We start from the raw sequence: 15848 nt of genomic DNA on the forward strand, positions 1-15848 counted from the left end.
TAGTGAAACTTTTTGAAAAGCAAATCCACTCAGTCATATTTTGTCTGAAGCACATAATGCTACATTGTCAAGTTATTCTTTAGTTTTCCTTTTCATTTTATTCCTTCTTGTTTGCAATATCCATTTGAATGGGAAGCTATTTTCCCTAATAGTTTCCATCTCTATTTGGCAAATGTTAGTAGATGTCTTTTTAATCTCTCTCTGTCATGAAGTGGAAACCAGTAAAGTTTCCCTTTACTGACTTGGCTTTTGTTAAAATAATCACTGAAGATTCCAATGTATTTTGAATAATAGAGTTGTTACTTCATCTGGGGCTCTTTCTGCAGGCTGGCTGCCTTCCATTGTCTGAATAAAGATGCCAGATAGGGAGAAAGCCTTAAATTAGTGTGTAAGCAGATGGGATTTAAGGGTAAAATTCTGAGCAACACTCTGTTTCTCACCTATCATGTGCTGACACAAGGAATTGCAGTTTTTTTTTTTCTCAAACTGAGCAGTGAGAAATTACATCACCATATTATTTACCTGCATGGTTACATTTGCAGTTATTTCAAAACTAGAATAACATATCCTTGAAATTTATCTATCTTTTCAGCTAGGTTAACAACAATTTGAAAAGAGGCAGGAAGTTCAGCCCTTTACTCTTTGACAGTCACTCTTTGATCAGAGAGATGTATGATATGATTATCAAATTCAGTGTGTACTCCCTCCTGTGTTCTCCGTCTGAAGGGGAGAATTTATTGATATAGATAAGAATGGGATTATTTGTTGAATATTTGTTAGGGCACTGCTAGTTGAGGCATTTAGGAAAGAAAAAAACCTAACATTACTAGAAGTTTTTAAAAAAACAATAGTAATAGTCTATTTTGCTTAATTTTCCTTTACAAGCAGTAATTTTTTAGGACTTGTGATATTCCTGTATTGTGGAGGAAGAGGCCAAACTCAGAAGAATAGACAGCTTTTTTGTAGTTGTGATTTCAGAATTCTCTGCTTCTGTTTCCCTGTTCTGACCTACAAATGAGTTGTTCTTCTCTATTGTCATACATTCTAGCTGATAAAACATTATAATCTATAAATAAAAAAATCATTGGCTCATAATCCACCAGTGTTTCATGTAGAAAACTGGCAGTTTTTGTTTTCATATAAATTCCTGCATGTCAGTTGTGTGAGTGTTTTGGAAACCATAGTTTGAATGATTCATCGAGACTAATATAATTTAAATTCACAAATAATTCTTTTGAAGTTGTGAAATTTAGCTCAGAATCAAACACCCATGGTGTTCAGGCTGCTCAGGTGATTTGGTCACTCAGTTGTTTGCACATGCTGTAACTGATAATTGGGTAAAGAAATTGTACCCAATGGAGAATTTCAGTTCTGCAGTTTTTAAAATATTCTTTTATTTTTAAGGCAAGAAATAAATTACAGTACCAGATATCTCTCAAAGAGTAACAATTAATTACTACTTTGACACAGGTCTTTTTTCTAAAGTGTCAAAATATTTTCAGTTTTATCAGGACTGAACCATCATTCAAAATGCTCTTGTGGTGAGATCTTGATTGTGTGCAGTATCATGAGGATCATCAGGACCATTTTGGTTCAACAGGAATGTTTTTTATCTCCCTAGACATTACACAGTAATCACTACATATCCTGTAGTTTTAAGTTTTTTCTGTTTTTCATAAGCTTCTTTACTTGCAAGTACAGTGAAGATCTAGGTCAGGAGTTTTATTTTAGTGAAGTCTGGGAGCACCTTGATGCTTTGGTTGTGAAATGTGTAAATGTGATCTGTTGCTCACTGACACAAGACACGGGCATCAGTGTGTGGCCATGGGGAAAGAGCCTTGAAGGCTCTTAAGCTCTGTGAAGTAACACAGGGTAACTGAGCAAAGGGGCATCTTCCTCATGGGGAGGACAATGTGGAAGTGAGCACAAAGCTGATGCTGTGCCCACACCCCCCTGTGCTTAAAAGGGTGCAGAACACTTTGGCTGTAATGTGGGCCAAGCCACTAAGGTTTGCACGGAGCAATGTCACCCAAAGACCTGTAAAACCTTTTCCTTGTAGCATTCAGCTGAGGCCACCATGCTGCTTTACCAAATATAAAGATACCAAGTCAAGGTGATGATTCAGAAGAGTTATGAACCACCAACAAAATTTAAAAAGAAAGACTACCTGCACATGCTGACATTTACTAGAGTTATTTGTAGGGTTGATGGGTGCATTTGGATGCATCTAAGTTGCTAAATCCACACAGGATTATGTGGAGGATGGAAGCCTGCTAGAGAAACTTGTCTCTGCAGCCGGTGTTATGGGGTGGTATTTAAAATTCACAGTTCCTTAAGAGGTGTGGATTATATTAGGTTTTGAGCTGGGCCATAACCAAACCTCAGGGAAGAATCTGGACTCTTGTTTCCAAATTAAAAGGTAGGTTCTTATTGTTCATGGTGTCATACTATCACTTTTATTACCATGTAAGTGCATATTTACCTTCAAAGTCTATAGCAGGAATGAAACAAAAGAGAGTGTGAGAGAGGCTTTCACTAAAAATTACTATGATTTTTTTCCTATAAAGGAATAGATTATTTTTTTCTGAGTCTATTGCATTGTAAAGCTTGATTCTCCATTTCATTATATTGTTTTTATGCCCATGTAGCTCTGTTTAAGCATCCAGTGGAGTTACATCAGCATAAAACTGGTATAATGGAGTGGACTATCCAGCCCATAGTGTACCATAGCATTGCAGTATGAGGTACTGAAGATATGATAAGCACACACTTCAGTAGATCTTTTCACTTGGCAACCACACCACCTTTTTTTTTTTGTTTGTTTTATAATCAGTCCTTTCTGAATTGTGCCTACAAAGGTACTCAGATTTTATTTTGGGGAGTAGTGTGCCTGTTGCAATATGCTATTGATTTTTCAATTTGTGGCATTAATATTGTTTTAGCAGTTTTACGCACTCATACAAGGAGCAGGATAGAGCTCTTGTATTTGCACTGTAAGGAAGCTCATTTAAAATGTTCCTGAGGCTGGAGTCCTCCTGGCCATTTGACTAAGATTACAATGTACTGTATCAGTTTAGTACCTCATATCTGGGGGACAATTCTGCGCATTTGCTGGCCAGTGGGCTCAATATTCAGAAAGGTCTTTTCCAACTCCAACATCTGACTGTGTGCTGTGTTGCAACAGAAAATTGCTGCCTTGATAATGATTGGTAATACTCTTACATTATGTGGAGCCCCAGGATACTATTTATGAATCTAACTTTTTCAGTACTGCCCACAGGCGCGAGGCATGAGCAAATGGTGTTTACTGCAGTGCAAATAGGATCTTGCTCTTGTGCAGATTCTGTCTGGTAGCCTGCACATTCCCCAGTAGAATGGGAACCATATGGATTTTTTTCAGCTTTTTGGCAGGGAAATAGTGACCAGACACTGCAGATAATACAGTCCCCAAATGCAAAGGGAGGGTTGGTGTAGCAGGGGAGTATGTGCTTTGTCTGTCAAGCAACAGAAACTGTTGTAAAGCGCTCCCTCTGTGTGCCTGATGAGGTTTTGGAGATATGCTTCTTTTTAACATCCCATAAAAAATGTGTTCTTTTGAGCCCCTTATAAACCCCCATACAGGAACTTCCAGGAGCATCTTTTCACCTATTGGTGATGAGTTTCCCCTTTGCTTATCTAGGCATGCTGAAAAAGTCTATTTTTAATACAAGGGTGATGTCCATTTTACTTGCCCTTGCCACCTGCACGCCTGTGCTCCTAGCATTGCAATTGCAGCTGAGGAGCAGGGACACTGTCTTGCACCTGCAAAAAACTGTACAGACCAATGTAAGGATGCGGACTGAATATTCAGAAAATGCAGCTGAGCCTTCTGGAGAGCTCTCCTTAGAGCTCACAGGTCAACCACACCACAAAGCCTGCAGCTCTTCTAATACCTAGTGTGCTGTACTAGATACACTGTGCATTTTAATGCCAGGAAACATGAAGGCATAATTTAATATATCTAAAACAAGTCAAAGCCAGTATAATTCATATCTCTTTTCACTCTTCTTTCTGATGTAGATATTCTGAAGACTGAGAGTCCTGTATTCTCTTGAAGGAACTTACAGCTTGCAGCTGGCATCTTCCACCTCATTTCACCTCTCCCTAAGCCTTCAGAAAAAAGAGAAGGCAAAGCCTAAGACTGAATATAGCAAGGTCCTCAGCTGCAAATCTTGTGCTGTAGGGCTTGTGCCAGAACAGGCTACTCTTGTGTTTTTGTTCCCCTTGCCTCTTATTAGGTCCCCAGCATGCCTCTTATGCCACTTACATATGAGGGTATTAGCCCATTTGTATGTAAAGAGAATTGAGGGAAATGTCTCAGTGTCCCATGGGTGAGGGAGTGTTGAACCCTCTTTGTCAATGAGCCCTGTCCTGGCATCAAATGACTCCAGCAGTGTGGTAGGTTGAGCATGCCTTACCTGAGGGTGACTCTGCTTGTGTCCATCCCCAGCAAGGTCATGTCTATCCTCACCCCACCACTGTACTTCACATGTGGCAGAGACATCCATATCCTTTATTATTAGATCCTTTTGGCCACAAGTGGCACTGAGGAAAGAAGACAAGCCTTTGTCTCTTGATGAAAGAGATTCCTGTCTGCAAAATTATTTCTTTATGGCCTGTCACAGTGGCTGAGATTGTTATACTCATTATTATTATTATTATTATTATTATTATTATTATTATTATTAAAATATATAAACTGGATTTTCTTGTGTTGTCATTTGCAGCATCAAAGTTTCTTCCCTTCTCTTCCTTGATGCCCTTGTGCACGAATTTTCCCAATATAGCTGAGTGTCCTAGCAGTATGTTTTATTTGATGCTTATTTGAGAGAATTCCAAATGGTGACAGATAACTGGTATTGGCAGGGCTGTTGGAAGGGCTGTATTTACCACGTTACCATAGCATATATTCTGCAGGCTTGTGTACTATTCAGATAAATGCATCTCTAAGCTGAAACTGAAATGGCAAGATGTCTGTGAAATTCTTGGCTTAGCACACATTTTCTGTAAATTTTTTAGTATTTGCTGAGATTTACTGGAGAGTTTATTCCAAAGAGTCAGCACTACTTCCAAATGGAAAGTTGTCTCTTCCCTGTACTTGTCTTTGTCCGAGTAGTTTATACATGGTTATGTGTATGAGCCCAGCATCAGTGCCAGGTTTATGAACAGAATGAGAAAGGAATGAACAAAAATGTGAGATTTTCTCAAGAGTTTTGGTTTTATATTATCTTTTAGTGTAAGAGTTTTATATGTATTTCTATACATTACACATTTTACCCATAGACTAAATTCTGTCAGTCTGCCATTGACTATTTTGATTTGCTGCACACAACATTTTTTACTTGATCCACTTAGCAAGTGGATTTCTGGTTAAAAATGATCAGCGAGAAGACCCCTGTAAAAGGAATTAGATAATATGCAACATGCTAGTGCTAGAGATGATCCTACCCAGTGGTGTAAAAATCCCTTCTCCCTTGATGTTGTGTGAACTTAATATTTGGTATAAGCATGGGGATACAAATGCCTCTAAGTTCTCATAATAGGATATAAATAAAATTGGGCAAAGGCACAGTTTTAAAATAGTCTCTGTGAGCATTGTGAGGGCAGATAAATGGTCCTAAAATAGCATTATATTTCTATTAAACAAAAAATCACTCAGATGCCACCTGCTGCTTTTGGCATTTTAAAATCTGATTTGGAATAGAAAGAACAACTGATTGCTTCTCTGTCTCCCTCTCCCCTCCTAACTTTGAATATTTCCGCCCAACATTCAAAGAGAGCAGCCAGTTTTTCCAAGGCTATTGGTTGAAGTCAGTGGTTATTTGAGCCTGCATCCAGAATGAATGCATCCAGTCTGAACTAGACTGATTAGTACTAAATCTGTGATGCCAGGGTGATCAGGAAATAGAGCACTTGTTTAAACACCAATAATGATTTTTTTTTCCTTATTTTGTTGCATAGCTCTCATGGAAAGCTGCTGTTGATTGCCTCAGAGTAGGGAGGGGAAAAATATAAAAATAAAGGGAATGCAATCCACTTCACTGTACAGAATCTTCTGGTACTTACTGGTGCATCATATATGAGAAAGAGCGACATGAATTTTAAATCATGCAGAAGAACATTGCACATGAGTATTTCTCTCTGAGTCCAAACTACAGGCATTTAGACAACTGCAAAACCACAAACACTCTTTTTAAAAGAATTTTATTGTTCTGGCTTACAGTTAAAACTGCAAAAAGGGCAAATGCAAAAATCTTTACTAGCACACATATATTAAGTACTAACACATTCCAGCAGTGACGATGATATTTTCCAAGTGATAATTTTATCAATAATCATTAACCTACAGGGAAGAAGAAAGAATATAACATTTATTGCCATCAAGCAAGAGATGGTGTAGCTTCAGTTCGTAGCATGCAAGAGTGGAAATAAAACTTGCTAAATCTGAGATTTTCAGTGCTGCCTGGGGCATTTAGCCTCATAATTCCTGATACATTTCACTAGAAGAAGGGGGTTTTGCTCTCTGCCTAGATGAATATGAAAAATTCAGCCAGAGTTTTTGTAGCCACCCCTTAATAAAATAGTTCAGGCATGTATATAGAATGTGTTATTCTCAGCACTGAAGCACTAGGATATGAAAAGAAAACAGTACCCTGTGTAAAAATGAAATCGGTAATGTTGTCTTCGATATTGTGTAAGAAATTTCCTTTCACTAGCTAGAGCCCTGGAAAATCAGCTGTCTTTGCATTTCAGATAATTGCTTCTTGTATTGTGAAGTTCTATATTTGTGCTAGTTGAAGTGAAAAAAAATATGCTCTGTGTAAATATTCCTCCTCCTTTCCATTTTCAAGATCTGCTCAATGGAGCCATCACATTTTTTTCTTGTGGTTTTGGAAATAGATGGACATAATTACCTGGGTAGACTCTTTTTGTCTTTGCCCAGGAGGCAGTGAATTATTTAGTCAGAACCTAAGTATTCAAAAGGTTCAAAAAAAAAAAAATCTCGCTTTTGTTCTTTGTTTGCAGATTTTATTCCTCACCGTACAGTATTCCAACAAACCGCATGATTCCACAGACATCAATCACGCCATTCATTGCTGCTTCCCCTGTCTCTACATATCAGGTACGTCAGATATGCACTTGTCTACTGTGTTTCCCAGTTAATTATGTTTTGGATGTGGATGAAGGCAGAGTGTATTCCACTGAAAATTGTGTGAGTGCTTGCATTCTTGAGTCACACTTAAAACAAAGGGCTCTCTAGTAATAGTCAGATATCATTGGGTAGAGTTTTAAGTGCTTCCTGCATTCTTTAGAGCAGTAATGAAAGCCACTGTAATTCTTAATTTCAATCAGCTTCTCTGATAAGCAGGGTTTTCCTCAATTTCCAGTTGACAACACCTGAACCTTACCATTCTTATTTAACTGTTTCCTCATTTTGGCTCCCCTTCATTAGCCAAATTTTTTTAAAGCTGTTGTTTTGTTTTTTCTTAATAATTTATGTTGACTGCATTATGCTTTGACCTTTTGACCCCAGCTGTATTTTTTCCAGTAACTGCATCCTTTAAAAGTACTCATTTTTATCCAATAATCTCTGACAAAGCGAATTACTTGAGGACAGGTCCTCAAATGGTTCTTTAGTATGTTATATGCCATGTCATTCAGAATTTCTCTTTTCAGCATACCCCTCTCATATCTCCACTGGGAAATTATTGTCTCGTTTTGGCTTTCTGAGAGGGAAGTCAAAACCAGAGAGTATATTTTTGTTATTAGCCATTGTCTGAGAACTTGTCACGTCACAGAAGCTGGTCATTGACTATATATTTTCCAATTTTAGTTATTTCTCTCCTGTGCCATCTGTGTTTCTCCAGCCCTGAGTCCTACCTGAAATAAGCTACCCAAACTTTCAAAGCTGCATGGTGGGTTGTTCTTAATGTTAGGGTTCATTCATTGGGGCTGGGGGGGTTGCAGATGGTATGGTACTGCTTGCAGATAATTCTGGGTAGTTACTCTACTTTAAACTTGATCTTCAAAGATAAATGATTCTTGAAAATCTCTTTAACTTTTGTATTATTTTATTTTAGATGTCTATATAGCCACTTTTACATGGCTATGTAAAAGTAGTTAAGATGAGGTAAATTCAGTAAATTTCAGTAATGGCAGCAGCAAAGACAAGTCAATGCCAGAGATACAGAAATGCAGCTCACACGCAATTTTCTCAGTAGCAAAGCTGGCTTAAGTGCCATACTACTTCCCTCTTATATTCAGGCCACTGAGTTCAGCCATTTACTTTCATCACTTCTCCAGAGTTCACTGTTGCTCCCCTTTTCCCATTCTGTTTTGAACCATTGAATCAGTTTTTGGTATCATGTGTTTACACCCAAACAATTTCTTTTTGTTTTCTTTTTTTAAAACCCATATCATTTTCCTTAGATAGTTTGCAGTATAAGCCCAAAGACATTTGCCCAGGCATGATAAAGGAACTGAAGTGGTGTAAGAGTGGGAGCAATGAGCAGCAGAAAGCTATGGCAGCTCAGTGTTTTAACTCATGGGGATTCACAGTAGAAAATGTCATAGTCGAGGTGTGTTTGCATGTGGGTGTGATGGTTTTTTGTTCTAAAGATGTTTTGCTGAACTTGCTTTTCAACCAAAAATAGACTTTGATAAACATATACAAAAGTTGGAGCACACTGTTATACAGTTATTTCTCTTTCTTCATGAGCAAAATCACAGGCCATCTGGAGAAATGGGACCCTGCAGCTTTCTCCATCTCTGTGACAGCAAGTGAGGTGTCCTCTGATGGCTGTAGCACAGCTACATCTTTTGTGTACTTGTGTGTTGTGGTGCCCAGACTGATGCAAAAGGAAACTAAAATATACAACTCTTGGGGCTGAGTCTGAGTTATGATAGCATGTGGGCCATTCACACATAGCACAAAAGGGAGTAATGGCTCAGAGATGTCACCACAAATATGCAAACACTCTATAATGTGTTTAATTCTTAGTAAAATTGTTATATCTTTGAAATATGTTACATGGCAGTCATAAGGCAGAACAGCAAAGAAAGTCTTTGGTCATGCATATGGAGTTCTGGTGGGAATAGACCCCAGGATGATCAAGCTAAGAATGATCCTGGAGGGTCCGACTTCTTAAGCCAGCTTTGCTGTGAAAGCTTTCAATTAGAATAATTTTCAATAACTCCGAATTAGATATGCAGTTCTTATTGGAAACAGAGTAAGTAGTTCTGAAAACTCTGAAAATGTTATACCTTTAAAAGTTCATACAGATACTTTTGAAAGTAAACTTTGAACATTTTATGTCTCCTGCACTGTCGGTTGGATGACATGTTCATGATTATATTGATGGATGAAAGCAAACAATGCAAATGAAAAAATAGGACAACATGGAATATTGAAGACTGCTTTACGAGATAAAATGTTGTGATTCATAGAAGTGGTGCAATCAGTCAGACTTCCGACTTTGGTGGAAAACATTATCAAATGAAATTTGAAAGCTTTTCTCTTTGTCACTAACTTTATGAAGAGTAAATTAATTTTGTGTTGAGTTATAAGACATCTTTTGTCAAAAATTAGCACCTTAGTTGTAATAGAGAGAATATTTTCGAGTAAATCATTAAGTTTTAAACATTTTAATGCTAATTAAAAGTATTTGATGTGCAGGTCCAGAGTACTTCATGGATGCCTCATCCGCCATATGTTATGCAACCAACAGTAAGTGGATGCTTGGTTATATCTGGCTAAAAGTGCTTCCATTGTAGCCTTGGTCTGCTTGTCCAGCCACATTAAAGTCCTGGTCATGTAAGAGCAGCCAACTGCTCCCTGTGACAAAAGCCCTCTGCCATAAAGGTCCTGTTTCCTTAAGGAGCACCATTTGATTTAGTGGAAAGGGGAAGATGGGTGATGTGTTTTCTAATTGCACTGATTGTAAGAGAATAAAAAGTTCTGAAGTGCTGCTCCTGGAGCTCTGCTTCAGGGACTGCAAGATAATAGCATTCCTGTGTGCTTTGCATTGCCAGGATCAACATGTGACCATTCCCTTATACGCTTAGCCTTCAAAAATGTCCTGTGCAGTTTTATATGAAGGATCCTCAGTGCCTCAGTAATGCATTTCAGCATAGTGGAAAAGATTGAAGCACAACTGTTTTAGAGAATCTCTCCCAAATCTGAATCTGCTTTATGAGTGTCCAGTCAACTCTTTTTTTTTTTTTTTCCCTGAGTCATGTTTATTCATTTACAACTACTTAAAGCTGCATTATGCAGCTAACCAACATCCATTAAAAGTAGTGCAGCTGATTTTCTGTTTACCTCAAAGAAGAGTTTTGATGTACTTTGCCTAAATATTAGCAATGTACCAGGAGAAAACACCATACCTAATTCCACTATAGCCAGATCACTTTAGTTACATTTCTACCTTTGATGAGTTTCTCAGGTATAAATCCACTTGATAGTGTCATTAATCAGAATTTAAATGTATGCTCCACATAATCATCTATACATTGATTTATACAACAGTAAAATTAAAATGAAGGTCTATGGCTTAGGATTGTTTGTTATTCATATTTTTGTTCAAATATTGAATACTGACTTCACAGTAGTGTAAATTCTGGTGAGATTTAGCTGTATAGCAACCTGGGTATAATTACACTACATATCTGTTCAGTTGCACAAGTCTCTCATCCCAATTTGCAGCCCTCAGCTCTTTGGAGGCAAGTTCTTCATTCTCTCACAAGGCAGGGACCACAGTGTGGGACTGACTGGGCACCCAGTTCCTACTGCTGTTGTGCTGCACCTCCCTGCAGACCCTGGGGGAACTTTCCATCTCAGTGGAGAAAAGCTGTTGCTGTATTCCTTGAGGGAGATGAAATGCATTGAACAAATTAACACAGTTAACATCAGTCCTGTATTCTAATATTTGAATTTAATAGCAAACCACAAGAAGTCTTAGATGTGTGTATATGATGAGTTACAAGACTTGTGGAAGCTGAAAAATCTCCAATCCTTGCAGAAAGACTCCCTTTCTAAAAGAAAAACTTAAGCACTTTGCCAACCCAAGGTTTTGTGCATATGTGTGTTGGAGTTTTATTTGACAATATTAACCAAAGCGTTTTTCTGCAGTCCTAGGAGAGGTATTATGATGAGGTAGCTGAATGTATTTACCCCTCAGTAAGAACACAAAAAGAAAACTGTCCTTTATAGTGAGTGGCACCCTCAAAATGCTAAGTTAAATTGGTGTTTGTTGTCAACCAGAGAGTAATGTAAAAAAAAAGAAAAAAAGAAAGTGTGATTCTAGGTGGAAAAGCAGATGAATAGTACATAAGTGTTGTACCATTTCTGTTCCTGTCTCATTGCTATCCTGGGTTACTTTCATGTATTTTCTCTAACAATCCTAGTCTCTTCACTGAAAGACTTTTCCCACATTTTTCCAAAGATTATGTTCTTAAGTAAGACGACATGAGGCATTTAGTACCAAAGAAGCATAAAAGCAGAAAGGCAGAACTACCATTCCCCAAGTTTCATTCAGAGATGAATTCTTTATTAGAAATGTCTAAAAACTTGTCAGAGTATTACCACACAGAGAATTCAGGAGACTTCCGAATTAATGGTCTGTTTTGAAAGAAAATAAAGAATCTGTGTTAGTTTTAAGCTTCTGTACTTTCATGCCTAACTGTAGACTCTATTCTAGGCACCTCCAAAGCTCAAAAAAAAAGAAAAAAAAAAAAGAGAAAATATTACAATAAAGTTGGCAGAATTAAGGATGTGTGTTTTGGTAATCCTGTAAACTGATGAAACTGGGAACTTTCTAATTTGGTTAGCTTTTTTTATTTCTTCTTGTAAGCTAATTTTCCATGTTATTATCTAAATTGCCACCACTTTACTTCATAATATTTTATGAGGTGATTGACTGTGGCATGTGATGTCCCCCTGGACACCACTACAGATACATATTACATTCCCCTTGCCCCAGGAAGCAGAACATTTTGTTAAGCCTCTATTATTCTTTGTCAGTAGAGATGAACTCATACAGAAAGCACAGTTTGAATTGCTCAAACAGTGGTGGTTAGTTCTTTGTTTTTATTATAAGTATCCACTAAATCATGTTACTGGATCATTAGCTTTTCATTTCCTACAGAAAGTTCTACTTGATATTTATGTATAATTTAACATCATGTAGCCACCCTCATGGCAAAAAGATAGGCAGAACCATGCTGTAGAGGAGACAAAGGGGGCTTTTCACTCAGCGTGCTGTGCACAGACAGGGCAGTGTTTCCCCAGACTGGCAGGCTTGCTGACAGGAGGGAAGAGCTGTGCTGCATGGCACCACCATCCTGTGTCTGCCTGTCCCTCCCTCCTCTGCCTGCCCATCTCATCTCCCTTCCCACCTGCCTCCCTGGGCAGCAAATACAAAGCTCTTTCTTCAGTGATATTCTCTGCAGTAGGTCGGCCTGTCAGACATTTTTGTCCTTTATTTCCCTTTGCATATTGATTTCAGCCACATTTTCCTGATGTGTGCGTGTGTACATGCTGTATCCATTTACTTGGTGGAAAAAAAAGCCCACTATAGTAAAAGATTGTATCTCCAATTCGTTCTGTAGCTTTTTACTACAACCAGATAAACCTCTGACCTTAACAAACAAAAATAACATATATATTAATTGGAAAATATTTGTGTATACTGGTTTTCCTTCTCAGCCTTGTTTGTCTTCTTGCTTCTGTGATACCCTTAAAAACAGAAAACAACCAAAATTACATTTTTCTGAGAAAATAATAGTCAGAACATTTTTGTTCTAAAAGGAGAAAGTCAGATGAACAGTCAAGGACTCTGCAGGTATAGAACTGATATTGTAGGTTGTTGCTAATGAACAACTGCAGATACAATTTTTAAAGGGGTTTTATTTTTGGTTATCAGTGATTTTTGCTGGTCTTAGTCCAAGAGCCATGGAAAAATAATATCAAATAGGTTGAGGTAGCATTGCTATTTCTGAGTGACTAGTATTGAAAATAAACTTCTGCTGGCATAGTGGGGTCATACATGAAAACTTCTCACATCTTAATGCTTACACAACCTTCTGGGTTTTGGAAAACAGTGTTCCTGAATCATGTGGACATGATGAAAAATCTACCTGGAGGTTCATGTGCGACTCAGACACTTTTGAAAAATGCACCCTTTGTGAATTGAACCTTCACCACTTTTTCCCATATTGATTTAATTGTGTCAAGGTAAGAATACATAAAGTTTGGCAGTTTCATTGCTTTGCCATATGCCCTGGTCACTCTCCACACTTTTAGTGGAAGACAAGCTACAAAAGAGTTATAGCAATGTGAGTTTGGATAAAAATTGGCAAAACATTTAATGCACTGATGGTAGTCCAGGCTCAGTTTAGTTAACTATATCTTTCAAAGTACAGTGCTTACTCTTCCATGTTTGAAACAAAGTCTTGTATTTCATTACTGCCTCAGGATAAGAATAGATGGATAGTGATGACAGAATCAAAACATAAATGGGATAAGAGTTATTCTAGAGACTTATAAGATTTGCCATATTACTCTGTTTTTCCTGTAGTCCCTGAAGGCTACAGCATTTGAAATATTTGAAAGCTATGGGGATACTTTGAAAAATATGCTTACATGTCAATTCACATGTAGACAATCTCATTTTTACTGATAAAGTCATTTGTTCAAAACATTTTGATTCATATTTTTATTACAAAAAATACATGTACTTTTTAAAGGCAATTTTTTTTTTTAGTGAACCAACAGAAATGTGCTACCTTAATACTCAGTGTACACACTGTTTTTACACTTATCCTCTTTTATTTGCAAGTAAAACTGGTTGTGTAATCACTGGGTATGCACAGATAGACGTTCTTGTCAGTCTGGAACAGTTTCTACATAATAGCTGGAGAAGGATTATGCCAGTGGCAGCAGGAAGGGTGCAAGCAGAGCAGCATATGTAAAAATGTATCACTGATAATGGTAAAATATGCTGGGGAGAACTTCTGTTCTGGAAGTTTCTCAAGCCCTTGCAGTCCTTCTAGAAAGGTCAATGTCTTAACAAACACCCTTATTAATTTTTTTCTGTTGTCCTTCCTGTGGCCCATGGCTGAATGGAATCCGTCTGTCTTTAAAAGCACCAACAAATGCATGTCTTATTTCATAAGCAGTGTAAAACCCCTAGTTTGGTGAGAAGCAAGGCTGAGTAAGGACTCCAGATTCTTGCCTCTTGATTGCTGTGCATGAATGCAGTAGCATAAAAGGTACAAATTGTTCAACTGAAATGGATCAGTTTTCATTTTCTCACTAGCGACTCTGCTGTTTTGGATAATACCCAAAATACCACAGCAGTTTCAGTGTTTTGATTCCTACACTCTGGAACAAAGAAGTTCCTTGTGCTCCAATCCACGTCCCTCTCCCACGATGGCTTTCTCTGCCTCACGTTTATTGCTCTCCCTTTTTAGTAAACAGAGCCAGGAGTCTATCTTGAGTTTGCCTGTTAGAGTGTAAGAAAACAAAGTATGTCCTCTGCAGACAGTTGAGTCCTGCCTCCGAGATGAAATGTGAGAATTCAGCTAGCTGGTATGAAAAGTAAACAGGAAATAATCCTTAGAAACTGGAATCTTCAGCAAGTCTTTCAACTTTTAGCTGTGTATTTTTAAGAGATCCTTTGAACATGAACTTACTTGAACTCTTAAGGCTAAAGTGTTTAGAGGTTGAAATAACTAACCAAATACCAGTGACTAAGTTCTGCTGAGCAATTTCAATTCCAGTGTTTCCCGAGGCAGAAAATCGAGGACTGCAAATTCTATAACTCTGATAATCAAGACAGTAATTGGCAATGTTCCTTTGAGGGAGGCAGGCTCCCATGAGGTCACTCCTGCCTCTCTCTCATCCAGCACCCACTGTATACAAATGTTGTCTCAGTGCTACCTAAATGGGTTTTTCAGATGCAGGTGAGCGTGTGCTTCCTGATCTCCTTCAGTGCCAGGTGTTGTTGTGCTGGGGAGAGTACTTAGGAATGAAAAGCAGTGCCCAAGCTCAAATAACTTAGACCTCTAAAAGAAAACAGGTGTAAGCAATTCAGCCAAGTTACATCTCCTACTCAAGTGTAGTGGTTTTTAAGTCTGATTATACAATGCTTCTGGAATCATATCAAAGTATTGCTCCAGTCCTTTGTTCTGCTGTTGTAGAAATTATTATGACTGCCAGAAAAAAGGATATATTTAAGTTAGATTGCCAACATTTTTTGACACTCTGTTACAGCTCTCTAGTGAAACTGAACATTTTTTGTGATGGTAGCAAGACACACCACATATGGATTCACTTAGAAAACATGGACAGGAGAACCACAAATGTTTCCAGTAGACAAGCCCTTGCATTTGAGGAACTTGTGGTGTGCTGTTTTGTCCTAAAAAGACTTCAGAATTCTAGTAAAATTTTCTTTCAAATATTCTACAGATAGCATGAACACCAAATGGATAAACCATCAGTCTGTTTAAAGATGTTTACATTAGTGGAAAAAAATATATTGTCTATATTTCATATGAATCTATAAGCATAAATGAAAAAGGTATTTGGAAAATAAGGCATCTGATGCTAAATTTGAAAGGTTCCCCAGAGTTTTTTTGAAGCCAGGAAATTCTGGTTGAGGTTATGGAATATTGATTTCTTTTTAACAGAAAAGATGCAACCTTACCCGTTAAACTTCATTGTCAAGTAAAAACTAAATACAACAGCTGTTTAAAAGCAGCTTTATTTTTTTAAAAGATAGTTATAAATCAATAGACATTAGAGTACC

The 15848-nt window shown here is 37.7% G+C and overlaps 1 protein-coding gene across 4 annotated transcripts in view; it reads left to right on the forward strand.

The window, feature by feature from the left end:
• The window catches only part of RBMS3 (RNA binding motif single stranded interacting protein 3), a 432183-nt gene that overhangs the window by 362902 nt on the left and 53433 nt on the right, over positions 1 to 15848 (forward strand). For all 4 annotated transcript variants that reach the window (XM_062496503.1, XM_062496477.1, XM_062496494.1 and 1 more), the window contains 2 exons: positions 7066 to 7162; positions 9716 to 9766. In XM_062496503.1, the coding sequence (XP_062352487.1) occupies positions 7066 to 7162; positions 9716 to 9766 (148 nt within the window). The remainder of the gene's footprint in view (positions 1 to 7065; positions 7163 to 9715; positions 9767 to 15848) is intronic.

This window comes from Cinclus cinclus, chromosome 1 (assembly GCF_963662255.1).
Source record: "Cinclus cinclus chromosome 1, bCinCin1.1, whole genome shotgun sequence".
NCBI classification, from domain to species: domain Eukaryota; kingdom Metazoa; phylum Chordata; class Aves; order Passeriformes; family Cinclidae; genus Cinclus; species Cinclus cinclus.